At 36.0% G+C, this 12,777-nt stretch overlaps 2 protein-coding genes across 2 annotated transcripts; both read right to left on the bottom strand.

Annotated features, from left to right (window-relative positions):
• Positions 1-1,746: 1,746 nt before the first annotated feature.
• Positions 1,747-9,806, bottom strand: LOC117986692 (protein FRA10AC1 homolog). Its single transcript, XM_034973566.2, has 5 exons — positions 9,597-9,806; positions 6,050-6,330; positions 3,459-3,618; positions 2,922-3,158; positions 1,747-2,001 (listed from the first exon to the last, which is right to left on the bottom strand). The coding sequence occupies exons 2-5, from the start codon at positions 6,320-6,322 to the stop codon at positions 1,931-1,933; spliced, it is 741 nt and encodes a 246-aa protein (XP_034829457.1). The 5' UTR covers positions 6,323-6,330; positions 9,597-9,806; the 3' UTR covers positions 1,747-1,930.
• On the bottom strand, positions 6,389-9,598 carry LOC117986585 (zinc finger protein 596-like). The gene has a single exon (XM_034973447.2). It carries the CDS (start codon positions 9,495-9,497, stop codon positions 8,523-8,525), a length of 975 nt encoding a protein of 324 aa, XP_034829338.1. The 5' UTR covers positions 9,498-9,598; the 3' UTR covers positions 6,389-8,522.
• Positions 9,807-12,777: the final 2,971 nt, after the last annotated feature.

Here is a 12,777-nt window from a genome sequence, read left to right as displayed (position 1 = left end):
GGAGGTTCTCAATTCGTCGGAATCTTTTTTTTTTTTATTTTTTTTTTATTTTTTATGTATGTTCCCCGATTACTCGAAGACGCCTGGACCGATTTTGAAAATTTTTTTTTGTTTGAAAGGGTATACTTCAAAGTTGGTCCCATTTAAATTTGGTAAAGATCTGATGAACATCTTCGAAGATAGATACTGGAACTCCTCAACGGATAAGAGTAAATTGCTCGCGATCAGTGTAATAGCTTAGTAAACAGTAGATTTTTAACCAGTCATAGCATAATTCCATGGGGCCACTAAAAATTGTGAAATAAAAAATTTTTACAAAAAAAATAAAAACCGACTTCGATACACAAACACTAAAAATTGAAAAATAATTTAATTTATTACCGAATATATTATGCATACAAGAGTTAATATAGTTCCATAATAATATTTTTTGGGGTCGGTGCCAATGAGGTGCCATTGTGGAGTCTCATAAAAATATGAAGTCTAGACGATTCGCGCAGCTAAAGCTAATTGGCACCGGCACCAAAAAGTATTTTTATGGAACTATATTAACTCTTGTATGCATTATGCATATTCGGTAATAAATTAAATTATTTTTCAATTTTTAGTGTTTGTGTATCGAAGTCGGTTTTTATTTTTTTTTAAACCTGTCAATTTAATTTAGAATAATGTAGTACTACCAAATTCATTGATTAATGACTACTTGAAAATTAAACGAATTGAAAGTAGTTACCTAATATAAGAGCAAATGCACAAAATATAACGATGTAGAAGCTAATACATAGTCTTATCTGTTATAATAAAATTATATAAACTAAAGAGGAAGATTTATAAAGTTTTGTGTTTTACAATTTAAATAGTTTAAAATTGTGATAATTACTTCATATTGCTGATTCGGTTGTACACAATATAACTAACTTGACACATGTAAAAGTTATGTTATCTCTTTCACAATGTTGCCTGCGAAAAAAGGATGGCATTAGTCCTCTCAAGTACAGTACGCAGCAGAAAATTTACATCGACTTTTAGAAAGAGATTTCGGCTTTGTAGATCGTTGTCTCTGTTACTCATACCTACCTATGTGACGTTTTGTGGGTCTCAAAGGCAGAGACAGAGCTCTACAAAACCGCTTCCTTTCTAAAGGTCCACGTACATTATTTTCTGCCGCGTGCTTTTAAACCGAATGCGCACTATTATATAATATAACACTATAAATAGATTAGATACTAAGAAAGATTCATAGGCTGCTTGAACGTCGACATTAATTTGAAATATAAAAGATTTTAATTTTGGCTAGTACTAGGTTTTGATTTGGTCCGGTCCAAATGTTTAAAAGATCTTTTAATGTTTTTAATTATTTTAAACATTATAACATGATGTTGACTGGGTTACAATGAGTTAGTTTTGCGATTGTATGGATGTAGTTTGTAGATGTAAGTATAGGTACAAAGTATCACGAATGCGTCTAAAATTGTTTAAACTATGTATAATGAAAATGTGATTGTTAATATAGTGATTTTTTATCGATTTTTACTCAATCACACAAAATAATGTAGCCGAGAAATAGAATGTAATAAACATAATATATTAAATAGTAAAGTATTTTATTTTACTATCGCCCGAAATTAATATCAATCTATCGGTAATCCGTCAATAAATTAGTTAGGGCCGAAATTAATAATAAGAATTAATCTATGTGTAATCTATTGACACGCAACGCACAACAACACAAACCGACTTCTAAACCACTACAAAGTAAAAAATATTTTTTGTTTCTACACGTGTACGTATGCTAAAGTCGGGCGAGCATAATAAAAGAAACTAGAAATCAAAGCATGAAGCTCGGTTTCGATTTTTTTATTTTTTATTTTTAGCTTTTTAGAGTAAGTAGGTAGTCATTGCTTGGTAGGTACCTACCTAATATATCAATTCATAATAGCAAATCCTCTAGATAATCTTCAAATTCTTCTTCACGAGATTTTTCTTCGACTTCTTGAACTCCTAAAAATGTTTTAATTAAGTAGGTAAGTAGGTATATTAATCTCAGCAGAAATATTAAGTCCATAAGATAAAATATAAAGATTACACGTTGGCCTTTGTATACTGCTCAAACATGTGAAATGTATGACAGAAATGTGTATTTAACCACTTCAGATTGGAGTATGTACTTGTTTTGCGCGCACAGTAGGTAGGTATCTATTACAAGCTAATTCTTATTAGATATCTAATAATCGGTATCTAATACTATTATACAGGTTGTAACCAGAACGCTAGCAAAAACTTAGCGTTATTGTTATACAATCTAAATTCTTAACAATCCAATACCATTTGCTTCATTTTGTAGTTTTAGTGATTTAGTATTTTTCAAACCCGCAATGTATAGCGCGTTGAAAACTCGGGTCAATGCCCCCACCTACGACATGGCATTGACTGCGAATGGCCTACATACGCAAATTTCGTTGACCTCTAGCGTCAGTCAGATGTTTTATTTGCAATATATCGTGAATTAGGATATTTTTTTATTTATATTTTTCGCGTTTTTGAATCCCGTGGGAACTGTTTGATTTTCCGGGATAAAAAGTAGCCTTCTGTAAGAAATGTCCTTCCCCGGGATGTAAGTTAAGCTCTGAACCAAATTTCATCGAAATCGGTTAAACTGTTGGGCCGTCAAAAGCTGCCAGACAGACACACTTTCGCATTTATAATATTAGTATGGATTGTATCTTCAGCTAATAGCTTATAATAATTATTTTTACTAAATAATATATAGTGCGCGACAGGTTGAGATAGCAATCGGAGTAGGGACGCCCTCGCACACCCGCACAACGCGGTTGACGTGCCGGTGTGCCGGGCGTCCCCCACCTCATACCCCGATTGCCATCTCGACCTGTCGTGCTCTATTGATACTATAGATAGAATACCTTTCTTCCATAACGACTCTTCCCTATCAATCATTGAATCTGTAGCTGGATTGGAACTGGAAGGCTCTTGAGTTCCAGATTCAACCACTTCTGTCGATTCTTCGTTAACAGTATCATCACTGTCACTTGGCCCCTTATCTCTACTCTTTCTTTTTTTCTTTTGGCTCTTTTTGAGTCGTTTCACTTCACGTTTTTTTGATTTGTAATTTAACTTTTCCGAACATTCTGGGCAGAGTCCTAAGAGAGAGATATCACAGAATAAATTATACTTCCAAACAAATGCGAATATGTAGATGCATATTTTGACGATTCAAAAGTACATACTTACACAAGTTTAATTGAATAAAAAATATTTTTATTTATTATCTTATCTTGCCGGTAAGGTGGTAACTAGCCACGGTCAAAACTTGGGAGGCTTCGGCCATGGCCAGGCCACCAGAGCCAATTTAAAAATTACCCAAATTGCTCGAATCGAACACGATATCTTATACTCTTATTAGTGCTAGGCATTGGATTCTTTAATAAAATGGAACTTACTCAATTTCACAAGTGCATTTTTCTTCTCGCTATCCTCAACATAAGCGAAGTTTACTTCCCAGGACTTGAGACCCTGGTCGTTAGGGCACCGTTTAGCACCGCATTGGAACTGCCCTTTGCCCAGCACCACCTCTTGCTCGACCCGCCATCTTAATGCTACCTTGAAATTGTTGGAATATTCTGCATATAGGGTTGCCATATTTTCCTGAGACCATGTTGAAACTCTTTGGCGAAGGGAAATGTTTAATAGGTGAAATAAAACAAAACTGATGAACAATTTGTGAGTAAATTGTATAGTCCTGGCTGAAATGGCACTTTCTTTTTAGAATACCATTCACCATGAAGAGTCATAGAGTGTAGCCCTGGAAGTAGCGAGCCCTCAGCTCGTGCCCGTCCGATACGCGAGTTACGCTTCCCTAGCCTAGTATAGGTAGTAAGTACGCGACAGGTCGAGATGGCAGTCGGAAAGGGAACGCCCCGCACAGCCCCCACGCTTAAACCCGATGCGGGCGAGCGCGGGTGACGTGCGGGTATGCGGGACGGCCCCCCATCTCATACCTGTCGCGGACTAATGTCGGATTGTAAATTCATATTTTGTCGAGATATTTTATAGCTCGTCCGGGGGACGTCGGGACATTACTGTGGATAACGGTAATATGTCCCGATGTATCGATACGAATGGCAATCCTAATAGGTACCTATACAATTAAAAAGTCACTATAGTCAAGTAGGTATAAAATCTATTTGCGTACAGTTTTATTTGATGCGAAATCCTCATCTCTTGAGCAAGATGTTTTAAACGAACTAACAGGTGGAGCCGCAGGTAAGGCATTGACCCTACAAGTCAGCACTCCAACTGCCAACTTTACCAGCTCACAGCGGCGCGGTATCTACTGATCTGATCGACGAACGAGTCTGGCGACCATCACATGGTGGTAAGGTATGAGTTATGACCATTTCTCAAAGTGCCTAGACTGGGATAAATGGCACGGGCAGTCTCGACGACCAACTCGGCATTATGGGTATTTCTTTGGGTATAATGAAGAGTAAAATCAATCTGATTCTCTACTAAACAATGTCAAGACTGGGCTCAATTATATTGGTTTCCAATAATCACTAGGGGGTCCCAAGGTGCTGGAATGGCGACTTCGCACCGGAAGAACCCCCACTAGTGGATAGACGGACGGACATCAGACAAGTAGCAGAGAGCCGTTAGATTCAAGCCGCGCAAGACCGTGGCGTGTGAAAGTCTATCGGTTGATGATGATGATGATGATGATGATCCCTAGAATAACCAAACACGTATAATAATTCTTGTTTGAGATTTCCTGTGCGATAGTGCGGAACCCTTCGCGTGCGAGTCTGACTACACTTGACCGGTTTTTATGTCTGCTAGCTTTTCACGGTCCATACCGATTTTGATGCAATTTGGTACAGAGATAAATCCCGGGGATGGACATAACTATTTTTTCTCCAGAAAAATCCCATACGATTTTTAAGACACCACGACGACGAAGTTCAGTTATGGGTATCATTTACTGGAACCCTGCAGGGTGTAGACGGGACCCAGGTTGCCTACCCTTTACCCCGGGAAATTAGAGTTCCCACGGGATTTTTAAAAATAGAAAGTGACGCGGATGAAATCGTGAGCATCGTCTAGTAATTTATAAATATCATCGATAAAGCCTAAAGCCTTTAAATCTTCGCGTAGTCGGTTAAAATAGGGAGTGGCATGGCAGATGTGCGATACGTGCCACGGTAGGTACGGGAGCGCTATATTTAGCCTACAAAAAGGCAGTAAGGCTATTGTTGCTCTCCCCGATGCAACACACAAAGGACGGTCTCAGGGGCAAAAAAGGCAATTGAATTTCACAGGGGACCGTCCCTATATCATCACCGACGCCTGGGGGAGAGTATTGCACATAAAATTATCTCCGATGTTGCCTTAAAAGCCGTTAGAATATGTAAATACAGCTGATGTGATTTCAATAGATCACATAGGTAGGTACGTGTGACGTGGCCCGTGGGCATTATAATTCGAGGTCTATAACTAATTATTACCTTAAAAACAGAGATAGGTAATCTGTATAAGTCTTAAAATTAGTGATAAGCAAGCTAGGCTAGCAAGCTGAACACAGATCTAACCAAAAATATCACCCTTATAAAAAGCGATGATATCTTTGGTTTCGGATTTCGGAAGTGTTCATCATGATCAACCCATCGCTAGCTCACTACATAGCACGGGTCTCCTCTCAGTATGAGAAAGGTTTATCGTTTGGCCACAGTCCACCACGCTGGTCAAGTGCGGATTGGCAGACTTCACGAACATTACGAAGAACTCTTAGGCATGCAGGTTTCCTTCACCGTTAAAGCGAGTGATATGTAATTTCTTAAAACGCACATAACTCCGAAAAGTTAGAGATCGAACCCCCGAATAGGAGGCGGACGTCCTAGCCACTAGGCTTACCACGGCTTCGTACCTTCCTAAGTACAATAGCAGTTTATTCGACGGCGTGGTGTAAGGATAAATAATTGGATAGAACCTATCGAACCTGCCAAGCATTTTCCAGAGTTAACACAAAGGCACTTACTTTATTATCTTTATATCTGCTCAGATCACAGATACAATACTCTTTGAAGAGCTTATCGTAATATTTTTTAGCCAGTTGCTTTTCCCATGTGTCGGCAACTTCGTCCTCCTCCCACAAGAACTTGTGGTTTTCCCTGATAACGTCAAGATCGGTTCGATCTCTAGAGGTGTCCCGTTTTAGAAGCGCAGTAGAACCTTTGGCATTTAAACAATAAACATTAACTAGGTACTTATGCAACTCATACGGATTAAGATTACGTAACCTTGCCGACATCGCGTAACCTAGAACAAAGGGAAAATGAAATTGATATATTTAATTTAGATTATAAATAAAACATAATTTGCAACAAACAACTCTTTAATAAAATCGACAATTATTACATTTTCTATAAAACAGTTTAATTCAATAAAACTGATCTTATTCTAATTGTCATGATGAGTTTATAACAAGGTGCTTTTGATAAATATTTAAAACTTGCTGTTAAGGCATCAATAAATAAATGTTACATTAATTTGTGCATGAGTTATAATATCTACTCTGAATATTATTGTCAGTCTTGTAGATTATTGTGTATTTTTTCCATTTGGCTCAATATAAACCCTTAATTCTATGAACAATTTATTCATGCAATTAAAATTCTAATTATTAAATACAATAAATATATTAAAATGTAATTATTGCCTTACACTAAATAAAAAAATGTCAGTAAATATAAATTATAAAATGGTATTGACCATCAATAAAATAGTAATTGTGGCACAATTGAAAAACTAAATAGGTAGCTTTGGTTTGATAGCCAATTGTATATCTTTGGAATAACTTTTAGGGCCAGCGCAAATACAGCGTAGTAGAGCCAAGTCTTTTTATTAGCAACATAAACTCAGCTTTATTTACTGTGAGTGATATGACATATTGTTTAAAAAACATAATATGGAGGACGCTCACCGCGCTTATGGGTGCGCTTGGGATTGCCGCGCGCAGCCGCCGTTAGGCCTGGTATCCACCAGAATGGAGATGTGTTTAACAGACTAATCAGATAATTTCTTCGCATCATCTATCAATAATCTGATTGGTCTGCTAGACACATCTCCACTCTGGTGGACCTTATGCCAAAGTGAATAAGGCTTGGTTTGAGTTGTTATAAAGAGACGCCGCACTTCAGCTTTGCTGGCTTAAAGTGCAACAAATATTACATTATCATCTGAAATAATTGACTCTGTCATCACTTTACGGAAATACATATGTATATGTACATGATAATTGATTTTGAATAGTTAAACTGATTTCACTGATTTGTGCTTGTGATGTTTGGTTCCAATTATCTTCTCAATTAAGCTAGATATAATATACTTAACTAAACTATTCTAATTGTTCAAGATGGCTAAACTAAACTATGATTCTGAGACCATTGTAACAGGAAATTATTTTAATTAGTGCCTCAATAAAATGCTAAATTATATGTAAGTATAAAAATATGTTATCCTTATTATTGACTACAAATCCAATTTGGTACGTCTAGTAATTTTCATTACTATGAATTTTCTAACATCTAAGATATATTTGGTTTTGAATCGACTTAATAGTAAAATAGAATAGGCACATTAGACAATATTATTGCTTTGGTTACAACACAGTTCAATAAGAATCACTTCAAACACTTATCTAAAATTTGGCAAAGATTACTTTACAACTCAGTAAACAGGACCTCGCAGTAAAGATTTACAAAAATATATTATTTATTAAAGCTCTCGAGTGAAGCAGGAACAACATTTTAGTTTGTGACAGTTCAATTCTGATTAAAGAAGGCCTCAACTTCAAAGAACTATTCATTCTTTTTATCTTTGGTCATTTGACCCATATCCACAAGTTAAATATCACTTTATCATATCTAAAAAGGCAACTTTGGATCAAGATATGTGTGATAAATGATAATATATTAAAGCACCTGTAAAGGCATATTTTAAAATACAATAAGGTTCCCAAACACGCATTATAAACTGCATAAAAACCTTATTCAAAAGCAACTATAGCAGCACACAGTGAGTATACTCACTCACATAACACACATAATGACTAAGCTATAAACTAGACTGTGAAATTTTCAATTTGGTATAAAACAATGTAAATTTTAATTAACAATTACAGGTATGACTAAAATTTTTGGCAATCAGAGAATTAGAAACAAGACTGTATGTAAAAAGCATCACATACATATTTTCACACACAAATACTTTCAATATGCGGCTAATTCTGTTGGAAACTGAAATAACAGATCTAAATCTTTCTTAAAGCACTCTGCAGAGAGCGATAGCATTAGATGTAGATCTGTCAATTTGTTTAGTTAAATAATGATTGTGTACAACAGGATTTACCACATTTATAATATATGCTTTTCATTCAAAAGAATTTATCATTTAACCAAATCAATATTACTCAAGTGATGCTTTCCACAGATGTTCAGACTATGTCTGAGTTATCCATGTGTTTTCTCGTGTTTCTTCATATTGTCAGAGCGAGTAAAGGCTTTGTCACACACACCACAATAGTAAGACTTTTGCTTGGTATGCACAGTCATGTGTCGGGACAGTTCACTCTTGGTTACGAATTTCTTTTCACAAACTGTGCAAGCGTGTTTTCGAACGTTGAGGTGGAACTTCATGTGTATTGACAGTGAACTGGATTGTGAGAAGGCTTTGTGGCACAGCTCACATACAAAGGGCCGCTCACCCGTATGCTTCCGTAAATGGTTCATAAAGCCTGTTTTCGTGTAATCCTTCTGACATAGATGACAAAAACTGGATTTTGAGTCTAACATTCCAGGAAAATGACTGTTTATGTGTTTCCTGAGCTCCCAGTAGCTGGGAAACTTTTCTGTGCATACGTGACAGGGATACTTCTTCTCTTCGGTGGGTTTGGCAATGCACTGATGTGAAGATAGCAGTTGTTCACTGGTAAACATTTGGTTACATTGGCTACATGTATGACTAGCCTCGGAGTCTGTAGATAGGGTCACCTCTAAATAATTTTCGATAGACATAACATTCCCATTGGAGCTGTCGGCGTCTTCGTTATTTGTCTGAGGCGCTCGATCGTTATCAGTTACATCTTTGGTATCCATTTTAACTAAAAAATCTCTATAGTCTAGTAGTTCTTTTCCAAAATTGTTATTATCAGGCTCCACGAGTCGCAGGACGGGCGATTCGCTCTGTTCTCGGTCAGAAGGCGTCTTCTCGTTATCTGAGTGTTCTGGTTTCGAGGATACGTTGTTGTCAGACTCCCAGCCATTCTCGACGATTTCCACATCGGAATCTGAATCCTCAGCACTCGAAACCGAATTATTCACTAAGTGGAAGCCAATATCATCAAAACGCAACACATTAGGTGGGAGTTTAACCCCCACAATAGCCTGAATCGCCTGCCATGAAAGCTCCTGGGGGTTGTTCTGCATATTATATCGCACTACTCTAACCTACAAACGAGTTTTAGGATATTACAATGGGAATACATTTTACGCTAAACATCGTATCATAAAAAAATACTGTTTTACCTGTTAGGTGCACGATTTTGGAAATAAATAAAGCAGATGACACTTTTATTCTACATCTAAAAATATTATGCTAACAGCACTTCACTGCTCTTTGGATGCGTCTTTGTCTTTTGTCATTGAATTTGATTGAAATTTGAAAACTAAATCACATGTAAAGCGCCTCTGACATGACGCATCGCAATAGAAATATCCATAAGGATCGTGATCGTTACAGTCACGGCACGGTTACGTTACGTTGATTTTGCAGCACCACGGAATCTCGAATATACCTGTAGATGTAACCCTATTGTGATTTGTGACCTTCACTGTTGGAGCGTGATAGCTAAATGGATTCTTATTAGAACGTGACGAAATGATCATTTTTGTCCTTATTACCGCGACCACTTTTTTGTTTGTCAATTTTAAAAAAAATATATATTTTAAAGTTTTTGTGTAATGGTGGGTTGCAGTATACTTTACTAGGCTACAATTTATAGCCGAAGCGAACGTAAAATAAAAGGAATAACATTTCAAAAGTAAGTACCTCTGTTTGAGCGAGAGGGACTGAGGCACGACTGAGGGGAGCCACGCTAGTTGCACATCTGTAGGTATATATATCTGTGGTGTAGCTAATATTGCCAGGCTTCACTCGACGAGAGTGTTTACTATTGGTTCAAAAGACTAGGAACCAGAGCCGAAAAGCATGAAACCACGCCACAACCACGGTAATGTTATCTATGCAGTATTCCAACTTCATACAAACGGGCGAAACGCGAGCTATACCTACGCGCCTCGATCTCGGGGTGTGCTCGGGACACTGCCAGTCGCAACTGTGCCGCAGCGACGAACGGACGGTGTTTTGTTTTTTTTAATAACCACGCCATTTTTTCACTAAAAACAAGTTAATTACATATTTAATATGACAAGTACAAATTTAAACACAAAGTAGGCAAATGACAAGTACATATTATTTAAACACAAAGTAAGCAAATGTAATTATTAAAATGCCGGAGGCGGGCAGCCCTATCGCATGTTTATGTACCGCGCTGCTGTAGGTATTTATTTCAAAGATACGGCTGAGTTACAATACTGGTTAGATAACATTACCGTGCCACAACCACACAAATAACCAAAATACCGTAGATAGAGCGCAAAATACTGGCAAAATACAAACAATGTACAGACTAAAAATTTATTTTAATTTGTCATGTCAAAATACCATTGATATTTTTTATGTCAAGTAATTGTCAAGTCAATTTGTGAAAAGTTGGGTTGGGAGTTGGGACTTGGGAGCATAGAGTAGGATTATATTCACAGATTAATAGGGATACTACGTATCAGATGGCTCACGGGCAAACAAATTTTGACACCCTTGAAATGCAGCCCGTGATTGGTCGATCATCTGTCAAACTCTATTTTGCTATTTCTCTACTAACCAATAGGATCAGATTATTTGAGCCAATAGCTTAGCAAGATATTTTTTTAAATTGCCTCCTTTGCGCGGCTCTGAATTCTAGTTTTGGATTTTAGAGGATTTTTTTTCCTGCAGCTTTGGCTTCTTGTATTTTGAAATTGTTTTATTAGGTACCTAAAGGGTTTTTTACTTAATTAACCTAAATTAATTGATTCTAAAAATAAAAAACACATTTTATTTCAAGACATTTATTTATTTTCTTTTAAATCTTTTAAAACCTTTATTAAATATCGATATGATTTTGGCCCCTGTTTAAGTAAGGATAAGAAATTTTTTTTTCATCTTCTGTAAACCTTCTTTGTTTCTTCTTCTTTCCGCACAATCTTAATTGCATTGTGAGTATTTTTTTGGCAATTGGGTTCAATTTTTCCAATTTTTGATACACATTTTCACTGTCCAAGCTTTTTTATGTCTACGAATAAGGTTAAGAGTTTTTTTGGGAAATCCTATATTTCTTGTAAAGATGTTTGCATTTTGGTGAAAGAACTTCTTTTAATGATTCTAGGATTCCTTCTCTTTTTAAGTGGCATGGTAGTGGAACCTGGAATTGCAAGAGTATTATATATAATTACAATATTGATATATTGGGTACCTATTATAAAAATTACATGTTTGATTTGATTTGCTCTAATAAGTATTTGCACTATGTGCATAATTTGTTATGTATGTGCATATTAAAAATATAAATAAATCTTGTTTATAAAGTACTAGATGATGCCCGCGACTTCGTACGCGTGGATTTAGATTCTTAAAAATCCTGTGGGAACTCTTTAATTTTCCGGGATAAAAAGTAAGCCTATGCTTCCTCCTCCTTCCCCGGGTTGCAACCTACCTCTGTACCAAATTTCGTCAAAATCGGTTGAACGGTTGAGCCGTGAGAAGCTAGCAGACAGACAGACAGATGGGACACACTTTCGCATTTATAAGATAAGTATGGATGGGTAACACACCGCGATTAATTTGTTAATTGTTATACACATTTAAATATTTCATTTAAGCTTAAAAATATAGTCTAGTAATAACTTATTTATGAAAATTTTGACCTGTAGTTAACACTGATCAATGAAAAGAGCAGATATCCTTATTCCTGTGGTTACTATATTAAGGCTATTAATAAATAGATGATTACCTGAGGAAATACTTTGTTGACAATCTGTAATCGAATATTCTTCTAATTTTCTTTTAAAAGTAGTGGGCAATCCTTCTAAAAAATAAGTTTAATGAGTACAAATAGGCAAACATCGATAAAAAAGTTTGATATAGTAAGTTATTTAAAACACTCCTAGGTTCTTTTATCTATCTCTTTTAGCTATCTTTCAAAGTTAGCAAAGAAACGACTTATTAGTAATATTATTATGAATATTGTTTCAAATAATAATAAATTATATTTTCTCACCTAAAAGCTCATTTTCACTTGCTGATTGTGATGTTTGCAGCTGTGTACAATAGTTGTGGTCATTATATATATTTTTGGAAGCATAATAATTATGATCAAGGTCAATCTTCTCTGATCCTGAAAGTAAATTAAATATTAATCATTTTAAAATTAAAGGCCAAAATTAGTGCTACACGGTGGTAAGATGATTCAGGCATAGAAATACATTTTCTTCGGTTTGGTTGTAAAATGTATGCTAAAGAAGGTTGTGATACATTGGACAAAACAACTGGACTGTGATTAGAGGAATGATGATATCAACAATATACAATACAAAAAGCCATGAAAACTTA

Source organism: Maniola hyperantus, chromosome 11 (assembly GCF_902806685.2).
Source record: "Maniola hyperantus chromosome 11, iAphHyp1.2, whole genome shotgun sequence".
In the NCBI taxonomy this organism is placed as follows: domain Eukaryota; kingdom Metazoa; phylum Arthropoda; class Insecta; order Lepidoptera; family Nymphalidae; genus Maniola; species Maniola hyperantus.
This window is presented reverse-complemented; position numbering and strand designations above follow the sequence as displayed.